This window comes from Harpia harpyja, chromosome 11 (genome assembly GCF_026419915.1).
Source record: "Harpia harpyja isolate bHarHar1 chromosome 11, bHarHar1 primary haplotype, whole genome shotgun sequence".
NCBI lineage: Eukaryota > Metazoa > Chordata > Aves > Accipitriformes > Accipitridae > Harpia > Harpia harpyja.
In genome coordinates, this window is record NC_068950.1 from 729,699 (window position 1) to 751,614 (window position 21,916).

At 55.8% G+C, this 21,916-nt stretch overlaps 2 protein-coding genes across 3 annotated transcripts; one reads left to right on the forward strand and one right to left on the reverse strand.

Moving 5' to 3' along the window:
- The first annotated feature begins 244 nt into the window (after window positions 1–244).
- Window positions 245–7,653, forward strand: GRIN3B (glutamate ionotropic receptor NMDA type subunit 3B). The gene is given in 11 exon segments (XM_052801378.1): window positions 245–436; window positions 438–716; window positions 2,198–2,796; window positions 3,285–4,335; window positions 4,729–4,874; window positions 5,077–5,192; window positions 5,391–5,542; window positions 5,637–5,801; window positions 5,973–6,040; window positions 6,166–6,498; window positions 7,039–7,653. Coding segments are annotated over 11 exon segments (3,153 nt in total). The 3' UTR covers window positions 7,091–7,653.
- On the reverse strand, window positions 7,631–21,915 carry TMEM259 (transmembrane protein 259). 2 transcript variants are annotated; one of them, XM_052801380.1, is made up of 11 exons: window positions 21,172–21,915; window positions 18,645–18,911; window positions 18,205–18,319; window positions 15,833–15,943; window positions 14,366–14,488; window positions 13,912–14,012; window positions 12,960–13,017; window positions 12,568–12,651; window positions 11,860–11,992; window positions 11,342–11,441; window positions 7,631–10,457 (listed from the first exon to the last, which is right to left on the reverse strand). In XM_052801380.1, exons 1-11 carry the CDS (start codon window positions 21,403–21,405, stop codon window positions 9,609–9,611), a joined length of 2,175 nt encoding a protein of 724 aa, XP_052657340.1. In that variant the 5' UTR covers window positions 21,406–21,915; the 3' UTR covers window positions 7,631–9,608. The 2 variants fall into 2 exon arrangements, with proteins under 2 accessions (XP_052657340.1, XP_052657339.1); XM_052801379.1 differs by having other exon boundaries at window positions 18,151–18,319.
- Between the last annotated feature and the right edge of the window lies 1 nt (window position 21,916).

Here is a 21,916-nt window from a genome sequence, read left to right on the forward strand (position 1 = left end):
GGGACCCACCGCGCACCGGGGCCGGGCGGGGGCCGCCCCGGACCCTCCCGCTCGGTTCCGTGGACGGGCGCTGCCCGCGGGGCCCCCGCCGGTTCTCCGCCCGCACGGGCGGACCGCGGAGCCGGGCGGGGTCCGCGCCCCGCCCGCCGGGAGCCGCCCCCCCCCCTCCCTTTTCTCCCCCCCCCCCCCCCGCCCCCGGCCCGCCCCGGCGGGGCTCAGAGCGGCGGGGCCGGCGGCGGGGCGGATGGCGGGGCTGCGGGCGTTCTGGCTGCTGCTGGCGGCGGCGGCGGCGGGGCTGGGGGGCGCGGGGGGGCACCCGCAGCCCTGCCGCGTCCTGGCCCGCACCGGCCCCGCCGTGCGCCTCGGGGCGCTGCTGCCGCCCCCCGCCCCCGGCCGCGCCCGGCTCCGCGCCGCGCTGCTGAGAGCCGCCGGTACCGGCCGCGGGGGGGGGCCCGGGGCCCGGCCCCGGTCCCGGGGGGGCGAGGCTGCCCTACAACCTCAGCCTGGAGGTGGTGGCGGGGGCCCCGGCGGCGCGGGACCCGGCGTCGCTGGCGCGGTGGCTCTGCGGGGCGCTGGTGGTGCGCGGCGTGGCCGCCGTCCTGGCTCTGCCCCGCTCCCGGCGGGAGCTGCTCCAGCTCGACTTCCTCGCCGCCGCCCTCCAGATCCCCTTCGTCAGCCTCCTCGACAGCCGCGGGCCGCTGCCCTTCCGAGCGCAGGTAGGACCCGCACACCCCCCCGCCTCCCCCCCGCCGCCGGGACGCTCGGATGCGGCTGCGGGGACCGGGGCCGCCGGGAGGCAGCGCTCCGTCCCCGCTCCCCTTCCCTGCTTGCCCGGCCGGCCCCGTCCCTTCTCCGTCCTTGCTGCCTTCCCGGCTCCATCCCTGCTCCCATGCCGACCCTCATCCCGGCTCTATTCCGGGGACCCTCTCCCGCCTCCGTCCCGACTCCTACCCCGATCCTCATCCCGGCTCTATTCCAGCCCCTCGTCCTCGCTGCATCCCGGCTCTCTCCCGGCTCTGTCCTGGCTCCATCCCGGCTCCCACCTCGGCCCCATCCCACCCCCATTCCCATCTCCATCCCGGCTCTATCCTGACCCCCAACCTGGGTCTACCCCAGCCTCATCCCGGGCCCCATCCTGGCCGCATCCTAGCTCTATCCTGGCCCCCATCGCAGCCCCATCCTGGCTCTATTGCAGCCTCCATCCCAGCTCTATCCTGGCTCCATCCCAGCTCCATCCCATCTCCATCCCAGCCCCCATCTCCTCTCTCTCCTGGCCCCCTGCCCGGCTCTATCCCAGCTCCCACTCCAAAGGCAACTTCTCCGTCTCCTCCAGCAGCCCCGCGTCCCCCCCAGCCCCGGTCCTGACCCCGGGCTGGCCCCAGAAGGGCTCCAGGGACGTGCCCGGTGCTGGTGCTGGATCCCCACAGTCCCCTCTGCCGCCCGGTTCAGCCCTGCTCTCCCAGCAGCGACATCCATACGTGCCGGTGCCACTTTTCGCAGCCCAATCTCTGCCAAGCTGAGACCTGTCCCAGCCCTGTGTCCTTGGGCTGGATTTGTCCCTCTCCCTTCCCTCAGCCAGTCCCTTCTGGGGACAGACCACCTCCACACAGGGCCGTATCGCATTTGGGCCCCTCCACGTGCGCACTGACCCCGAGCTGCATCTGGGCAGAGGTGACTCCTCTCCTGGCACGTGGCAGGACCGTGGTCACCCTTGTCCCCCAGCGATGTCCAGGCAGGCAGCGAACGCCCGCAGGCTGCACTGCCCGCCATGCATGCTCGTCTGCTGCCTGGCGAGCGGTGTGTCCTTGGAGCGCGCTGGTTGCGGGGAGCTGGGGCAATGCCTGGCTGGGAGCGTGAGACCCTTGTGCGTGTGGGCAGGGGGCTGCAGAACCCGCTGCTCTGCTGGCGATGAACCCTCGTGCCCACCCAGCCGGGTGTCCCATGGGGGTCTCCTCCCTGGGCTCTCTCCTCTGGTCCCTGGGCATCCCTCTGGCTCATGGGTGGGTGCACAGCCAGCGCTGGGTGGGGGGAACCATCTCCTTCGGCCGCGATGGGGCTGGGAACGGGGAGGGAGCAGGCAGGGAGCACCGGGTGGCTCCAGGGCGGGAGGGACCTCGTCTGTCTGGTGCTGCCTCTGGGCTCTTCCCATGGGCAGGAGCAGGGCGGGGGGACAGCCGCAACCGCTGTGTGTTGGCAGAGCCCCTTCCACTTCCACATGGACCGACAGAGCTCGCTGGAGACGCTGGTGGATGTGCTGGTGAGCGTCCTGCAGGCCAACGACTGGCAGGAGACCAACCTCGTGCTCTGCCACCCCTGGGATGTCTCCGGCTTCCTCGGCCTCTGGGCCCGCCGTTCCCAGCTCTTCCTCCGCACTGTCCTGGACCTCGGCTACCTGGACGAGCCTGGGGCCACCCGCTACCTCCGGCAGCATGAGGAGCGCTTCAGGACCCTCTCCAGCCCTGTGCTGGTGCTCGGCTGCGACCTGCAACGCGCTCGGCTCATCTTCCAGGCAGCCGAGGAACTGGGCTTGCTGCCGCAGGAGTTTCACTGGATGCTGGGCTCTCCACTCAGCGCCGGGGAGCTGCAGACCGAGGGGCTGCCCCTGGGGCTGCTGGCCTACGGGGAGGTCAACCGGCCACCGCTGGAGCTCTTCATCCAAGATGCAGTGGAGCTGGTGTCCCGGGCCATCACCAGTGCCGCCCACGTCCGCCCCGACCTGGCTCTCCTGCAGACGATGGTGAACTGCAACGACAGACGCCGGGCGGGCAGCGAGTCCTCAGGGCTCTTCCTCTCCCGGTAAGGGAGGTGCTGTGGGTGCCCCTTTCCCTCACCCCAGCTCCATCGTATTGGGGTGCAGGGGTGGGTCTGTGCCCCAGCCCCAGGATGGGGTGACGGTAGAGCGGGGACAACCCAGGGCTCAGAGCCCGGTGTGGTCCCTGGTGCGTGCAGCCGCTGCCGTGGGGCTCAGTTCCCCCCCGGGTCCCTGATGCCCTCCCCGGGATACGATTTGTGCCGGCTGCACGGGGGATGACGACGTGTCATTTCAGATCTCCCTAATGCTGCCCGAGCGCAGTTGCTCTATAAATATTAATAACACTTGGCCCTGCCAACACAGCGAGCTGCAGGGCAGCGGGGCTGATCCTGCTGCTCCTCCCTGCCCTTGTCTGTGCCCAAGTCGGTCATGTCCTGCTCCAGGCCACAAGCCCCATCCCTCAGTCTCTCGCTTTTCCTGGCTGTGGCCCCGGAGCCGGTGATACCGGAGCTGACACCCTCCTCCCCACCAGGTTCCTGGCCAACACGTCCTTCCATGGCCAGACGGGGCCCGTGCGCGTGGAGAACGCGACGCTGGTGCGCCTGGAGCAGCAGTACCGTGTCTGGAGCCTGCGGCGGGACTCACGGGGGGAGCCCACCTGGGTGACGGTGGGCACCTGGCAGCACGGCAAACTGGAGCTGGAGGAGGGCGCGTGGCAGAGCCACCGCCAGCGCAAGAGCCCCGGCGAGGGGGCCGGGGGGGCCCGTGTGAGGCTGCGGGTGGTGACGCTGGTGGAGCACCCCTTCGTCTTCACCAGGGAGGCGGACGAGGACGGGAGCTGCCCAGCCGGGCAGCTCTGCCTGGACCCCGGCACCAATGACTCGGTGGTGTTGGACTCCCTCTTTGAGGAGCTTGGCGCCGACAACGGCTCGGTGCCACGGGCATACAAGAAGTGCTGCTACGGGTACTGCATCGACCTGCTGGAGAAGCTGGCAGAGGACGTGCCCTTCGACTTTGAGCTCTACATCGTGGGCGATGGGAAATACGGGGCCTGGAAGAATGGGCGCTGGACGGGGCTGGTGGGGGACCTGCTCAGCGGCACAGCCCACATGGCCGTCACCTCCTTCAGCATCAACTCGGCGCGGAGCAAAGTCATCGACTTCACCAGCCCCTTCTTCTCCACCAGCCTGGGCATCCTGGTGAGGACCAAGGACACGGCGTCGCCTATCGGGGCCTTCATGTGGCCCTTGCACTGGACCATGTGGGTGGGCATCTTTGTGGCCCTGCACATGACGGCACTCTTCCTCACCCTGTACGAGTGGAAGAGCCCCTACGGCATGACCCCCCACGGCCGCAACCGCATGAAGATCTTCTCCTACTCCTCAGCCCTCAACCTCTGCTATGCCATCCTCTTTGGGCGCACTGTGTCCAGCAAGACGCCCAAGTGCTGCACCGGTCGCTTCCTCATGAACCTCTGGGCCATCTTCTGCCTCCTGGTGCTCTCCAGCTACACGGCCAACCTTGCGGCTGTCATGGTGGGGGACAAGACCTTCGAGGAGCTCTCGGGCATCCACGACCCAAAGGTGGGAGACTGTCTGGGCTGCTTCAGGTGGGGTGAGACAGGGCTGAGGTCCAGGGAAGGGGGGGTGGTGTCCGTGCTTCTTGCTGCATCTTCCCTGCTGGGATGAGCGTGAAAGGTCTCTCCAGCCCCAGTCCTGCAGCACAGCCTCTCCCGAGGCTGTGTGTGGGGGTCTTCTCAGGTCGCAGGAAGGTGGGGGGGTGTGTGTTCATGCTGAGGCTGCTCTTGGGGGGGGCTCTTTGCCAGACACCCCACAAGAGCTGCTGGATCTCCACGGGATGCCCAGACCCCCCCCCCCCCCGCCTGGGGCTGCGTGTGCTCAGGGCCGTGTCCCCAGGGAGCCGGGGGCTGCTCCCGCCTGGGCTGGGGGTACTGACACGCTGGTCCCTCCTTCCAGCTGCATCACCCCTCGCAGGGCTTCCGCTTCGGCACCGTGTGGGAGAGCAGCGCCGAGGAATACATCAAGAAGAGCTTCCCGGAGATGCACGAGTACATGCGGCGATACAACGTCCCCACCACCCCTGCCGGCGTCACCATGCTCAAGTGAGGGGTGGGAAGGGCATGGGGGGGGTTACCCCCCCCCTTTTACCCCTCCCAGGGCAGGTTTTGTGCCATCCCTGCAGCCTGTGCACCCCCCACCCTGCGCATACACATCCCCCCAACCCCAGGGAGGGATGTCAGGTTGGAGGGACCCTGGGGAAGGGGGGAGCAGCCCCCTCCCTGAGGGCCCCCTGTGTTGGTGCAGGACAGAGCCCCCCAAGCTCAACGCCTTCATCATGGACAAGTCGCTGCTGGACTACGAGGTCTCCATCGACTCCGACTGCAAACTGCTCACCGTGGGCAAACCCTTCGCTATTGAAGGTTTGAGGGGGGGGCTGCAGCAGGGAGGGGAGGGTCTCTGTGTGCATGTGCACATGTGCCTTGTACACGTGTGTGTCTGGCTGCAGTTTGGATGGGGCCATGCAAGGCGGGGAGGGTGCCTGCTCCAGGGTGGGTGCTGGGGGCTGTACCCCCCCACCCCACCCCAGCACTGCTGCTCTCTCCCCCCACCGCGGCCAGGCTACGGCATCGGCCTCCCCCAGAACTCGCCGCTGACCTCCAACATCTCTGAGTTCATCAGCCGCTACAAGTCGGCCGGATTCATCGACCTCCTGCATGACAAGTGGTACAAGATGGTGCCCTGCGGCAAGCGCGTCTTCGCTGTCACGGAGGTGCGGGCGGCCGGGTTCTTGCCTCGGGGGGGGGCTCTGGGGGTCTGACACCCCCCCCCAGCCCAGCCAACACCACCCCCCCCTTTCCCCACAGACCCTGCAGATGGGCATCTACCATTTCTCGGGACTCTTTGTGCTGCTCTGCATCGGGCTCAGCGGCTCCCTGCTCACCTCGCTGGGCGAGCATGTCTTCTACCGCCTCGTCCTGCCCCGCATCAAGCGCAAGAAGAAATTCAACTACTGGCTGCACACGAGTCAGGTGGGGCTGGTGGGAACGGGCTCGCCCAGCACCCAAAAGACGCCCCCACCCCGTGCCGCTGCTCCCTCTTCCCTTGCACAACCTCTGCCCTCCTCCGGCCCTGGACCGTCACCCCCCAGTTGACCCCCAGACCATCGCCCGTCCATCTCACACTTTGGGTGTGCCCCACAGAAAATCCACCGGGCTCTGAACATGGGCACGGAGGAGCGGAAAAGCCAGCAGCTGAGCTTGGAGCAGAGGTACGGGCTGGGCGCCTGCCCCGCTCTGCTCCTGCTCCCCGTGGGCACCCACTGTCCTGGGGGGGCCACAGCAGGACCTCCAGCCGCCAGCTCCCAGCTCAACCCTTCTCCCCCTTCCCAAAAAGGTGCAACCTCCAGCCAAGGCAGGCACCGGCGGCAGGACAGCCCTGGAGCACCCTGCGGAAGGAGGCACGACGGGTGCGCTTCCAGGTGGACAAAGCCCCCTCCAAGGGCGAGGGGTCCCTGCAGCCCCCCAGGAATGGGCAGGCACTGCAGCCCCCGGACAGGGCGGCCAGCGAGAGTGAGCTCCGGGAGCTGGAGGAGAAGATCCAGGAGATGCGGGACCAGCTGCGCGCAGCCCTGATGAGGAAGAGCGAGCTGGTGGCCGTGCTGGGCACGGCGAAGAGCAGCCGGGCATTGCCCGCTCCGCCGGCCACAGAGGAGCCCTGGGAGGAGAGGTGACGTGGGGTGGGGGGCCAGTGCAGTGCTCAGCCCGCTCCATGGGCAGGGAGGAGGCAGGCAGCCCCCCCAGAAACACCCCAAGTCGGGCTGCTCTGCGGTGAGCCGGGCAGGGCAGACCACCGCCCGCTCCCTTGGTCAGAGCAGGAGCAAAGAGATGAGGGATGGAAGGAAAAAAGCCCTTGGGGTGACAGGACTGGGGGGGGATGTCCTGGGGCTGCCTCCCTCCCCCAGCTCTGGGGCATTCGTCTCTTCCTCACCTCCCTCCCGCTGGCGACAGGGGTTTGAACAGCAGCCAGCAGCCTTCGGTGAGGGGCGTTAGTTTTGGGGAAGGCAGTGGGTTGAGATGAGATGAGAGGCCCCTGCAGAGCCAGGACACAGTGCAGCACTTCTGCTGGCAGACACTTCAGCAACGCTGTTTTTAAACCATGTAAATAAGGATGATGGAGAAAAATAAAGTCTGCTTTTTCTCTTCCAGCTGCATCCTAAATGCAGCAAGGCTTGGGGTGAGGGTAACCCTTCCCTTCCCTCTTCCACAGGCACTCACCGGCCTGGCCCAGCTCAGCCCCACCGCAGGACAGCAGCGATTAGGAGGAGGAGGAAGGCGAGTAGCCCTCATCCCACAGGGCACTGATGTGGCAGCAGGACAAGCCGAGACCCCAACCTCCCCTCCGTGAGAGCCAGCTCCAGGGCGGCAAAGCCAGGCTGATCTCCAGAGCCACCTCAAACCAGAAACGGAGTCTTCCTCGGGCAGATGGTGAGAGATGGATGGCACTGGCCAACGGGAGAAATTAAATAACTCACAGTCCAACTGTGGGTGACTACAGGCAGCCGTAAAAGGACTGAGGCGAGAGCACAGCAAAAGATCCTCCCTCCCCGCAGCCTTTCCACACGCACAAAGAGGCTGCCAAACACCGGTGAGCACAGCCGTGACGGGGACTTGTGCTCAGCCCCCCCTGCTCTGCCACCACCCCTCTGAGCCGTAACAGGGCAAGGGGGGCCCTCCCCAAGGGCAGCAGCAGCCTCTGAAATATGGAGTGTTTGACTTGCTGCACCCGCACCCACGCCACAGAACCCTCACACCTTGACTTGCAGCAGGAACCCAGCACAACTGCTAGCAGGACACCCCAGCAGCTGTTAGATATAATATTTATTATTATATACAAACACATTTTGTACATTAATTAAATAGAATGAACTCTACTCTTCATTCATCAAATCATTTGGTTTGTTGCCCCCCCCCTTCCCTTCCCACCCACCCACCTCTTGAAAGCCTACAATTATTCCTTGCCCTCTGGCACACCCACGCAGGAGGCAGGAAGCCAGTCACCCTTCCCAGGAAGGCTGGCTGCAGAAGGATCTGACATGCTGGTCACAAGCAGGCTCCCTCCTTCCCCAGAGCAATACCCAGGGCTTCTTGAAATAGAAAGAAAAAAAAAAAAGGGGGGGGGGGACCTGGGTGGGAAATGCAGAGAAAGTGAAGCCAGGGGCTCTGAGCCCACGCGGTGCTGACATGGAAACCCTTTCCTGGTGGAAGACACCAAAACACACACAAGAACCCTCCAAGGGAGACGGACTCCACAGGTGCTGCTCAGCTGTGGGGAGATGAGGCTGGACTCAGGGACACTTCTGCAGCAACCCAGCTACCCCCCCCCAAAGAGCAGAGTGCCCCACACGTCACATCCCAGCGCTGCCCTTTTCCACCACGTTTCTCCCTCAGTTGCTCTCTCCTCTGAGCCCTACAGACATGTCGCACTCCTGCATCGCTCCGCTCTACCTACAAGCGTAAACCTTCCTTCCAGCCATACCCTCTTGTGGGTCCAGCCTGTATCTGTCCCAGCCGGTCCCTGTCCCAGCCCCCCAACTCAGCCAGCTGCATGTCAGAGGGGTCGAGCACAGCCAGCTTCACCTCCGCTGCCAAGGAAATGAGGGAAAATAAGCTGAAATGTCTTGGCTTTAGTGTTTTGGTTCTTTGCGAAACCATCTCATGCAACAGTTCAGCCAGTGAAAAGCCGATCTCTCCTCTGGGATGGGGCTGATCTTAAATGCAAACGTGTCCCATTGAAGAGACAAGGCACTAAAAAAGCAAACTACATCACTCACAGAGGCAGGTACCAAAAGCAGAGTTGTACAGAGACAGAGCTGCTGTCCTCATCCCAAATGTCTCTAGACACTGACACTACAGGTCAGTTCCCAGCAGGTATTACTTGAGACCATTTGTCTGCGCCAGGAGCTCCCACCTTATGCTGGCCCCATGCACCTAAGAGAGGCCAAATTCCCAAAGCCCTCGCAGAGGTCAGCAGCAGCAGAAGGGACAGCACTTCTCCAGGGCTGACTGGCACAGGAATAGACCCCGCTGCTTCCAAGCCCAGCCAAATGCATCTCTCCTGGGATGGAAGGCCTAACCTGGACACGGCAGCTTCTACCCACCAAACCCACTGACTGAGGGGAGTTCAAGGACAGAAAAAATGGGGCTGAATTGCAGCTTCTGCTTTGGTTATTGCCCAGCTTTGCCCTGGCATGAGAAGATCTAGTGTTTGGGGAAGGTCTTAAGCTCCTGCTCCCCTTAAGGGGAAGGAAAGTTTACCAGGTTTCTCCTCTGCTTTCTGTGGCTCTCCCAAGAGGATCTGAAAACACTCTCCCTGTTCATACGCAGCTGCTATTCTAACCAGAAAGTCACCACACACACACCTGGTCTGTCCTAAATCAGCTCACACTTGTGAACAGCACCTGGACTGCAAAGGGGACCACAGGGGGCAAAGCTGGGGCAGCTGGGGGCAAGGAAAAGCTGGGGCACGGAGCCGACTGCAGGGCTTGAGCAGGCAGCCTGCTCACCTGCAGCCTCGGCACGAGGCCCCTGAGCCTCGCAGGCCATGAGAGCGAACACGTCCTCCCTCCCTCCCGGCTGTCCCACACGCACCAGCCTCTCTTGTACACAAGCGCACACGTGCTTTTCCCAGGGGAGTTCACCACAGCACCTTTTCTCTGTCCCAGCTGCTCTGCCTCCGCTAAGAGGAATTCATGGGTTAAGGATGATGGTGAAGTGAGAAATAGTAACAAACGAAATCCAAATGCCTTCCTGGCAGTCCAGAATTACAGTGACAGGGACTCAAGACAGGCTCCTCAAGTCTGGCTCCGAGCAAGGTTTGGAGCTAGGTGTACTATCCGCTGGTGCTGGGCAAGGGCTGCTTTCCCCCTGGTCCCCAAGAGCACGCCCCAAACGTCTGTCCTGATCAGTATCCTCAACAAAGGCTGGAGGGGTCTCTGCCATGCTGCTGTTTGCAACGCAGTTCTTGCCACTAGATTTTGCTTGACTGTCTGAGCCCTCGACAGCCTCAGTCTGCTCAGGAAGGGAAGGGCTAGGGACGGAGGCCCCCTCCTCCTGCAGCGGGACAAGGGGCGCAGCTGGTGCCGCCTCTGCAGTGGGGGGAACATCTGCTGCAGCCACCACAGATGTTGAAGTGACTTCAATGGTGATGGAGCCCATGGCTGTCTCCGGGTGGTCGCTGCTGACCCTGATGCGGGCAACCAGACTGGAGGCAGCGGCAGCATCCTGAGGGTTCCCGTTGGCCATGGCTTCGTGCACCACATTTGGCTCCAGGAGGGTAGTGCTCAGGTCAGAGAGGAACGAGGCTTCTGTAACGATAGCGGCCGTCTCAGCTACCCAGTTCAGATCGCTCCCAACAGAAGCCGCCGTGGCGGCAGCGATGACGCTGGAGGCCTCGCTGGGAGTCAGGGCAGCCGAGCTGCTGCTCTCCCCAGAGGGTCCGGCGGCCAGGTGGGGTCGGCGGCTCCCCACGTCAACGGGGGCAGCTGTAGTGTTGTTGTTGAGGTTGTCTTGGAGTGTCGTCTGAGTCCCCTGGCCCACCTGCTGATTCTGCAACAGCATCTCCTGGATCCTGATCTGCTGGAGAATGGCTGGCAGCTCATAGTGATGGAAGAAGTAAATCATTGAATGCTAGAGGAAGCAAAGGGAAAGGCGTCACTCATTGGGCCTGGGCTGCAAGCCCAGACATACCTTAGAAAACCATGCTTTCCTCTCGCTGTAAAGACAGTGACTGGAGAATTCGGCTGCTCTGATAGCCAAGAGGTTATCTGAAATTTTGGAAAGATTTATCCCTTCTACTATGATTCCTGAAAGCTGTTTTTATAGTTTCTCTCTGAAGACAGGCAATGGAGTACAACTGTGCATCTCTTTTAACAGCTGAGAACAAGAAGGGTAAAAGCATTTCTCTGGCCCATCCTCAGTTCCCTGTCTCCATCCTGCAGCAGAGAAAAGGGGGCAGGTCAACAGCCAGAGACACACAAAAGGTTTGCTTGAACCAGGATACTGGAGACATCAATTTGGAGCTGGTCTTGCCAGCATCTTCACTGCACAGACCTGACCGACTCCTCAGCCTCTGCATGGGAGATCCTCAGTAGGATTTCTTCCGGAAAGATGGGATAGAAATCCTTCCCTATCACCTTCCAAAACTCACTTGACATCAGCCTATTGTGAGTCATGCAGCTGGATTTGAGCCAGTGACCAAAAATTCCTGCTGTTCGATAGCCTCCTTCTGCTGTTCCATTTCCAGACCAGGGATTATTTCAATCTCTTATATAAATAAAGATTGCTACTCAAACTCAGCTTGACAAGAAGTTTGATAAAGCCCAAACTGCAGTTGATTTCCTTCACTTTTTAACAGCACAGCCAGTATGAAAAATCAGCAATGTAACAGTTTAAACTGCAGGCAGCCAGACCCCTCTGAGGCGTGTGGAGCGACCAGGACCGAATTCACACGATGGCACTTGCCTTCATGTGGCTGGTTGCACAAACGTGTAGCCAAAGTGGCAGCTACTCACCTGGATGAAGAGCCACGAGGTGACGAGAGCCAGGCTGCTGTACTGCCCATTGAATCGATAGTGGTAAGCATAGAAAGCAAAGTGGTACAGATAGAAGAACCTGGACAGAAAAGCAATAAATATCAGGATACATCAATGGACAGGACAAACATGAGTTTCTTTCTACTCCTAAGTCTGTTGTGAGCTGAGGCACTTTGCACAGGGTGGTGCAGACTCCCATTAACAGGTAATCAGAATTGCCTCCCTATGAACAGATCTTCAACAGGGCAAAACAAAGGGCGGGCAAAGGATTGAGGTGATTCTTGAGATCCAGGCACAAAACCCAGAGTGGAAGAGATTGTACCTTGGACCCTGTGACACGCAGGGCAGCTCCCAAGGAGACATAAAGAGGCTCTCAAGAGCGGAAGCCCTCCTGCCTGGGAGGGCCAGAAGGGATCTGAAGCAGCCTTCTCCCACCAGAGAACAGGACGTGCAGTGAGAACGCACAATATGGGAATGAGGTCCCAGCCAGCTCCTACCTGAGCCAATGCCTCTTGCTTGTATTGGTGTGGCAACAGATAGCATCGTATTGGTCAGCCAGCCATACAATAAGGATGATGTAAAATGCAGTTGTGGTGTCATTGAAGAACTCTGACATAATGGCCTCCATACCTACAGGACAGAGGGTGTCTGACATCAGCATGCTGCAGGGCACAGACAACAGTTCAGCAGAGGGCTTCCCAAAGGGGCACGTAAGGAATCCTCTGTCATTTCAGAGCTGGGGCTGTATGACTGTACAGCAAAGACCACAGCAGGATAAATTAGCTCTGTTTAAAGCAGCAGCTAAAGGCAAACACATTTCGCTACTGACTGCGGTCACTGCACAGGGCAGAGGATCAGCTGGCTCTGGACAGCACAGAGTTTGGGTTGGTTTTTTTTTTTGTTGTTGCTTGTTTTTTTAAATTCAAATTGTACTAATGCAATGTGGTCACAGGAAGTATGAATCTGAAATGAACTAAAGTGACAGACAAAGCTTCAGTTTATGCGATTTCCAAATGAACTGCTTTTCCAGGGGACCCAGAAGGACAATGCAGCTCACTATGCCATCAAATTCCAGAGCCTTCCACCTTGTGATGAGCAGACACACTAACCACCTGCCGTGGCCAGGTCAGAACAGGGAATTACACTTTCTACAGATCCCAAAGGGACTTGCTGCACATACACAAGAAGTGAGCTAACATCCTTACCGACTAGAGCCAGAATGACAGTGAGAAGGGGAGCTGCAGGGAATGCAATTGTCATGTTCATTTCCAGCATCTGTAACAGGTCAACTGCAAGAAGGAAAACATACTATTACACAAAGTGGATGTAGGGCCACAGAACCCTCCAGCCCCACATTACTCCCCATTCAGAGCACTGCAATGTGAAGTCCACTGTCCCAAGTCCACCATCCCTAATACTTGTCAAGAGACGGAACAGCTCTCCCAAGCACGGCGACAGGGGCACAGGGGGACATAATCCCTGTGCAGCTACATGCAAGACCCTTCTAAACAACAACAGTCAAGAGTATATATACGATACACTGTGCTGGAGCAGGCAGAGTGTCCAGTACACCCTAAATCCCTTAGAAAATCCTTACCAATGAAGACAAAGATCTGATGGTGCGAGTAGCGCAACAGCATCGAAACGGACAGAGTCTGTAATATGAGAACAGAAGCCAGCATTACAGCCACACAGGTCTAGGGAGTCACTTTCAGAATCACACTACAGCAAAGGCCCAGACAGGCAAGCTTGGACTTGCAATGTTGCACAGTGTGCTGTGCATATCCCACATTTGTTAGTTTGAACTCTGCAGACCGATTTCCCAAAGAGTAATTAGGACTTCACAGACATCAATTAATCTTTGTATTACTGCAGTGAAATAGACAGTAATTTGTTTGTAAAGAGACCGATTCTGAATATTTGAGCAGGGGCCAAACCAAACCACAGAGGCAGAGCTGGAACTCGGGTTTCTTCCCATCCCATCCCATCCCAGCAACTCATAATGCCTCTCCGACACCAGTCACCCAGCACTCATTTCCTCCTCACTGGCCACAATATGATTGTACAAGGAGCTGCATCAGTGGATGGTCAGACACAAAGGGAAATAGTCACCCTAGACTATGAACCCCGGCTTAGTTATCACTTGGGATCTTGTCTTGCTTATCTGTAATCACCTCATCTCACACATAATCACAGAAGACTCAATTCTATCTTGGTCACTCCTGGCAAATTAGTTAGGCCTGTTCTTAAAAGTCTCAAAGGACAAACTTCTGCACCCTGTGCCTTGGCAGCCTGAGTATTTTAACTACACTTACAGATTCTCTAACATGAATCTCCCTTTTGACAACAAAACCATTACTTCATTCTATTTCAGCTCCTCTGTTTCACTGTTAGGACTTTAAAAACCCACATTAAGAAAAATAAAAAAGAGTAGAACCTTGTACTCCATCAGCTTAGCTTTAAAAGCACATGAGAGCTCTTACATCAAACACATGCTGACCAGCGCCAGGCTCAAGAGTCCAGGCAATGCCCAGCTCCTATTGACTTACAAATATGACCATGATGACAAATGCTGCCAGATACGAAGTCCTAGCCATCCACATGCTGACAAAGCGATAGTGCTCCCCAGACACCACATTGCGAAGGAAACCTGGAGGAAAAAAAACAAAAACACAAGCTCAGTGTGATTAACCCACAAACTAAGAACAAACTTCCAGTGCCTTCCAAAGGAATAGGATTTAAAGCAAATCTATGGCAACACCACCTCACAGCAGCGCTCTTATTGTTATGCAGTGCAATAAGGCAGTAGGAAATCACGTTTGCAGACACTTCTCCCCTCCTGCTTCTTTCATTTTGTCCTTGACAATAACATCTCTACATAACACAGGGAACTGTTCCCTGCATTAGAGATTAATCAATAGTCAGAAGATGATATTCATGCATCCACAGAAAAAACATCGACTGCTCTGCACAGCTGCTGAAAGCAATTCTTCCAAGCCTTACCTTTGTTTTCTTCATTTTCAGCTAAAGCTTTGACACTTGACATCAGGATGTCATCATAACCCAGGAACTCGTCCAGCAATAGGCGACTGAACCTGTCCCCAAAGCACTGATCCCTGGTAGGATCTAAAGAGAAGACAAAAAAACCCATTCAGACTGTTCATACCTTAAGCCACAGAGGTGGCAAGGCAAGCACACAATCTTCTCATCACTCGAAAGGACACATTTGCCAGGAGACCTGCATCTGCACTCAAGACTAAATTGGACAGGACTAGGAGGGAAAATGTCACACCCTGACAAATATAGCCACGCTGTCAAAATGCTAATGTCAATCAGGCCTTAAGAATAACATCAGGGCTGTCATACTCTCTGCTGGCACAGACACAAAGGGAATTTGCGTTCTAGGCTTGGACTATCTCCCCAGGCTCATCCCAACTAATGGTCCAGAGAAACAAGTTCTGGTAAGACTCAGAGGGCCAGGCCAAGACTCTTTAGCCATCAGCTGGCCTCAGCATGACACTGCTGGGGCCCACCATCTCCATCCGTCCTCCTCCAGCAGAGGACATGCCAACACCTCCCCACAGCTCTGGGCAGTAATGAAGGCTGTTCAATTCCATCTCATGAAGCTGGCGCTACATTCTACTCTACAAACACTGATCAGCTTGTAAAAATAGCCCAAATCTAAGCAAAACAGGAAGCATGAACACAAATAATTTTGCAGTAAATTACTAGGATACTTATGAAGGAATTTGCCTAGCTGAATTGGAAAACCCAGGTCAGTAAATATTTAACATGGAAACTACCTATACCTATACTGGACAGGTACCGGACAATTACCATACGGGACAACTGCTTAATACTCCAGTCCAGCTGTACTTCAGTTTGATTAGGAGTAAGTAATAAAATCTAGTCTGATTGCTGCACTAACAGCTCGTTACAGATCAATTAACTTCACAGGCATAAAAAGGTTTGAGACTGAATTCCTGACTCGGACAGGTTTTAATGGAGCAAATGCCAGGAGAAGAGAACGCTGTTCCAGGAAAACAGTCTGCTGGTGCTAACAGAGGCACAGAAGTACGCTGAAAAAGCGCTAAGCAGATCTGCTCAGTATCGTCCCTGACACATGCACAATTGCTCTCGCCGCTGGGCTCTAACATTGCACTGCTGCTGCTCCACACTGAGCCTAGATCTTCAGTACCATGAGGGTCTTCCTTCCTCAGTGAGAAAAGTGTGCTGGACGTAACATCAAGGCTCACTGAAACAGGCTCCACCATTTCAGACTACTCCTCTTGGAAAGGTATGACCTACTAAAGCAATAAAGACTCCATAAAGAATCTCTCCTACGTGGAAAATGAGCGCCATCCACTGTCATAAATAGTTTCCACAAGACTAAAGAGGAAACGACGCGTAGGTGTCTCTGCAGAGCACTTACCCACCCCTGCACCAGAGTGGGCTGGCTCCCTCACTCACCCAAAGTCACCACCATGACCGGGATGCTGAGGCGCTGCCGAGTGCTCTGGGACAGGCGCAAAAACCCGTACTCCAACGAGTACTCCACAATGTACTCTTCCTGCGGCCACACTGCAAAAGAGGGTGGGAAGGGAGACTCAACAGCAGGGTTTGCAAACAATTACCAAAAAGAAATAGCACCTCTGGATTCCCTCCCTCCCACCACGTTCTTGAAAAGAGAATCAGTTGCAAACACAGTCTCCAAGCTTCCTTCAACCAATTAAAAACAAATCAATACAAATTCTTTGAAATTGCAGCCCATTCCCTTGACATCAGTCCTTAATGTGAAACTTCTGGGCAAGCTTCAGGGCAGCAGTTCCCAGGTCTGTCAAGCATTGTCCAGAATCTGCCCCCATCTTTGCCTGGCAAGCCCTAGACCACTCTCATTCTTGCTCTGTTCAATTTCTGCTTTCTATGTTGTTTAGGAAACAGGAGGAAAATATACTTTACACCTGCTGAACACCAAGTAAACACTCCATAGGGCACCAACACTGCACTTCTCAGGAGACAGAAGTCACTGGTGCAATTACAAATCTCGAAAATAAAAGGCAAGAGCAATTATGGCTTCCTAAAAAAAAATGGTGGTGCCTGAAGTTTCCTTGATTTTTTTTTTTTTTTAAAAAGGTTCAAAATAAATGCTTTTTGCTACATCACCTCTGAAAGGACAAAACCTCCTGCTAAGTTGAAGCCAAGCAATTTAATCCCTGATCTTTCAAACTGTCACAGCATATCTTGCAAGAGGCAAGGGAAGGTAGCTGTCAGGCATCGCACAACGCCACAGCAAAAAAGTTAAAAGGATACAATAACTTAAAAGAAATGTACCTGCCTCTTCTGACTTACAGTGACACATCACTGACAGAAATGCCCACTTTACTTCCCCACCTCTGATCCCACTTCTTGGACAGCAAACACAGGCTGGTGTGTTTGTTTCATCTTTTGTTTCCATTATAAAACAGTTTTAAGCTCAAATGGAAATAAAGTGTTTAAATATCAACAAAAGAATTACTTCCTTTGTATCATAAAATATTTTTCCATGGTAAAATGGAATAAAAAATAGTAAAAAAATATTCTGTCGAAACATCAAATTTGGTGTACTTACAGCACAAGAAACCTGGGAAAAAAAAATAAAAGCAGGTATTCTGGGGATTTGGGACCCATCTGAAAAGATGAATTTTTTAACTACCTTGGGAAGCAGCACAATTCTGTCTCCTACCACACTGCTGGATCATTTCCAACCAGGCGTTCAGCAAATCAAGGCACAGCCCATCAGTGCACACAGCACTGTACAACGTGACTCTCTTACAGAACTTAGGCAACTAATAATAATAAAGGTATTGCACCAAAAATATTTACTGCTCTCTAGTCTTAGGCGACTTAATGATCTTGAATTCAGCACTAATGAGTTCTGGATCAGCACCAAACGAGACCACTGCAAGACCAAGGGAACAGTGCCATTGCAATGTCCAGTCTCACAATCCTCCACAGCCACAACATCCAGTACTTCTGAGGAGCAAAGAATTCCAGTCTTTCCAGGGACAAAAGTGTAGGTGAAAAAGGCAAATTAAATAAGAACTCAATTGCCATGTTTCTATTTTAACATAAACGTATTTTAATAGCTTTCCTCCCTAACCTCTAGAAACAGAAGTTTTCCAACACTGGAATTCTGTTTTAAATAATACAAAGCCACTAAATCTCCCTCTAGAGTTTATGAGACATTAGCAGCTTAAGTCGTGCTGGAACAAGGGGAGGGATAAAGCAGGATGATATCCTGAACTATGCAGAACAGCAATGCTGTATCTCGCAATCCACTAAAACTTGCTCGGTGGCTTTCAGGATTAATTAGCTGTTCCAAGTACTGGTGTTGACTCAGGGACCCAAAATACAGCCCAAACCCTGGTAATACAAGGAGGAACATGTGCCGTCAGTGGGATCCCTGTGGATCTCAAGAGGATGGTGAACTGCTCAGAAGAGGGAGGTTCACATTCATCTGCGATATCTGGCACTGATGACTGCAGAAATACAATGCCAGACCAAGAGGCTTCAGCAAATTTTATAGCCCAGATGACCCCCGACTCCCAGCCTCCCTCCAGCCAAAGGAAAGATCTTGTTGTGGATCTACCATTAGTATGGACAAGATCAACCACAGGTGAATGCATCAAGGAAGACATTTAAGGTTACTATGCACGTGCCCAGAGAAGCCAAAAGGAATGAGACGTGCAGGGAAGATGCATGGGGCAGGGGAAGGAGAGAGCACAGATAGCAGCGTAAGTTGTCTTTACCTGCTCTGGCTAGCATCTCAAACTCGGACACAGTCTCTCTCAGAGGCTGCATACCTTTAGTGGCTGCTTCACTAAACGAGAACTCCTGGCTTTCGTTGTGGGTCAGTGCCTCGGTGCTGCTCACCCGGGATGGCTTGAGGAACACCTTGGGCTCGATATCCAGCTCGAACTGTTGGAAAACCATGGCAGGGAAAGTCACGTTAGCAGTCACTTCAGCTCCTGTCCTCTGTGCTCCCTCTGTGCCCCCAGCGAAGGCCTCCACCACTAAAAGGAGGACAAAAGAGGCCACTTTCTCAGGCTTTACTTTCTATCTTAAACCATCAGAGGCTAACATGGAGATTCAGGAAAAGCCAAGGAACATGCTGTTTCCAGGTGACCGAGGGATCACAAAGGGACTGTGGCATACTTAAGATGACTGCACTAACAAACTACTTCTCCCCAACCAACAACCAGGTTCCCATCTCCTTCTGTGTACACAGGGAATGCATCTTTACCTTGATAGAGCTGTTTTCAAACATATCCACAGTCATTTCCTCCTCTTCCTCCTCCTCTTCCTCAGCTGTGGATTCAACTACCATTCCTGGGAACTTCTCAACACCACAGAATTGCAGGAAGATGGGGGCTCGGCTCGAGTTGCGCTGTATTTCCACCCGCAAGATACCATCACGTGGCCATTTATCTCGCACGTGCTCCAAGCAGTTAATGGGCGAGCGGGAGAAGGCGATGTGAATGTAAGCCAGGATGAAGAGCACAAAGAGAGCCTACACACAGCAAGAAACACAGCAGAGACCATCAGCCCAATCAACCTTGGCCTGTTTACAGGACCCCCAGTTTTAACCATCTCTACTTTGCCCATAAAGACACCGGATTAATTTGGACAAATGGATTTGCAAGTGGACAAGAGCTTGCTTTCCAACCCCTGTGGTCTCTGCATCAACAACAAAGCAGCCCAGAATCAGGCAATTTCAGCACTAGTGTTTCAACAGGGGAACACACCAAAGACAGCAGCAAGAACAATGTCCTCGTGTTCACAAGACCAGCGCTGCCACCGATACCTGTGCAGTACATGTATCCTGCTGAAAGCACAGGTCACCTGCACAGGCCCCAGTGTCGTGTAAGGTCCTGCAAAAGTCCCCAAAATGACTGCACTGTAGGCAAACCGACCAAACACAGCACCAACGTGTGATGAGGCTCCAAAGCATATTGAAAGAAACAGAAACACATCTGTGGCTTTCAACTATTCCCTCCTCAGCACAAAGTGTTTCCTGTTGAAGCCTGGAAAAGACTGCCCAACTTTACAAAGGCAGAATAAAGCAAACCTCAACAAAAGATAACCCACCACAAGAGCAGGACAACCCAAACCCACGGCAGAACCGCCAGCTCCACATTCAGATCCACCGCTTGCTGCTGCGAGGTACGGACTCTGCCATGGCACAGGTCGAGCTGGCCTGCCGGGGCTGGGCTTGTGGAGCATCACCACACCCCTGCCCTGGCTCACTCCAAGAACAGCTATAAAGCCACAGCAAAACAAAGTGGACTAATAAAATTTGTTCCCTATAGCAAAGATAGTAAATCTAGCAGGATGTTACCCAACACTGTTCACAGCTGAAAGCTCCGAGAAACGATGGTACAGTAAGCAGTACAACTGTGTTTCAAAGACTCACTTTCCAACTGCATTAAGATGCTCATTCCTAATTAAACTAGCTGTCCTTGCTACATATCGTTCTTGACCTATTTGCTATGAATAAACAGACTGGTAAACATCACATCTGCAGAGGAGCTGCACAGGAAGACGCTAGAGAAGGTAAATCAGCAACACCTCCTTCATCACAGAAGGAGTCACAACGAAGCCGGCAGAACCACAAGCAGTTTCAGGGCTCTGTGAACAGCGGTGCGCAGGACCATGGTCTGTGGCTTCACCTCCTACCAGTACCCTGCGCACAGAGCCAAGACCAGGCTGGAGTCTGGCTGACTCCTAACCCTGCTGGCGGGAGCAGGCTGTTCTCTGCAGATGCCCTGTGAATAGTCTTACTTCCTCAGGAGTGCTTTGATCAAAAGCAGACAGCAGCAAGAACCACTACCAGCCAGACTGCTCGCTCTGCCTGACAGCCTCACCATCAGCACCATCCCCATTGCAGTCTCCCTCTCTGCCTGAATCCAGTTATACAACCGGGGAAAAAAAGAGAGAGATGTTAAAACCCTGAACATTTCTTGGGAGGGGAGAAAATGTACCTGTGCAGTATGAGACAAGCTGTCCTAAATGTTTTCTTGCTTTATGCGGCTGAGTTTCAGAAACTCAGAGCAGAAGCATGCTGTTGACACCTGGCAAGCTCCTCTCCCCCCTTCCCCTTGCTCTAATTTCCCAGACTGGTGCTGGCAAGAAGTGTCAGTGTGTGCTCTGGAAGCCACGGTGCAAGATTTAACCTACGGGCAACTGACAGGCCCCTTTGTGGGTCTCCAATCCTGCACCCGCATCAACAAGAAAGTGAGCAGTTTTTACCCTGTTACACAGAGATGTGATACTGCGCCAGCACAGCTGAGGGTGCTGACTGCTAAAAAGTAGTAAGGTTAAAATGGGGTTATGCATTAATCGCTTCTAGAAAAGACAAGGCTCCAACAAAACACCAACAACCAAATATCTCACATATGCAATATATCCAAAAAGAGTAATTGCTTGGAAAGAGAAATAGAAACCTTTCATGCCCGCATCCCCGGACCTGACCCACACCAGCCTGGCTGCCCATCAAGCTGGCTCAGCAATTTCCTTTTTATTTCCAGATCTGGTACCAGAGCTCTGGTGGTGTAGGGACCTCCACAGATCGTTACGACTATTCACATCTTTCTCACAGAAGAGCGCCCCACAGGAGCTCAGTGGGCAGCTTGGGGTAGGTGGCCCAAACACAGGCTGTAACCTCCAGCAGAGCCAAGCTTTTTTATGTTTATAAGGAAATTTATGCCTTAGTGCCCGACTGCAGGCTAGCAAGAGGAATGTCCGCTCCTCCCCATAAAGCCGCCCCTCACCTTGAGGAGGACGAAGAACTCGAAGACGCGTCGGAAGGAGGGTGGGAAGAGGCGAGCGTAGGTCACTGCCATCTTGAAGAAGAGCGCGTGGAAGAGGCGATCGCGCACATTGATCAAGGGGTTCTGGTTGAGGTTGGGGTTGCGGACGCCCCTGTTGTTCCCCCCGGCAGCCCCGCCGCCCCCGTTGTTGTTGGCCGGGTGGTGGTTGTTGGCGTTCGGCTGGTTCTCGGACATCCTGACGCCTGCGGCCGGGAGCCGAAGGGTGCTGGCGGCGCTGACCTGGGCCGGAGGGGACCTCGGGGCGAGAGTCAAGCGTTGCCTCGGCGGGGCCGGGAGCCGCTCGGTGCGGAGCGCCGGGCGGGCGCTGCCCCCGTCCCGCTCGCCTCAGGGGTCGCCGCCCCGGACCCGGCACGGCCCGGTCCGGTCCGACCTCCTGTGCGCAGACGCCTCCCGAGCGGAAGCCGGCTCAGGCCTGGCGGGGCCCAGGCCAGGCTCCGGGGCTCAGCGGGCCGCTGCCTCGGCGGGGCCCGGGAGCGGCGCGGCCCGAGCAGGCCCAGCGGGGACGCGGCTCCTGGGCCGGCCCCGAGGCCATGGGGGGAGTTCCGTCACCGGCGCGGCGCGGCCCGGAGCGCGGCGGGCGCCTCGGCTCTCCTGGCGCAGTGCGGTGCGGAGCGGCCCGGTCCCCTCTCCTCAGCGCCCAGCCGCCATCTTCCTCCACCGGCACCGAGGACGGCAGCAACGCGCC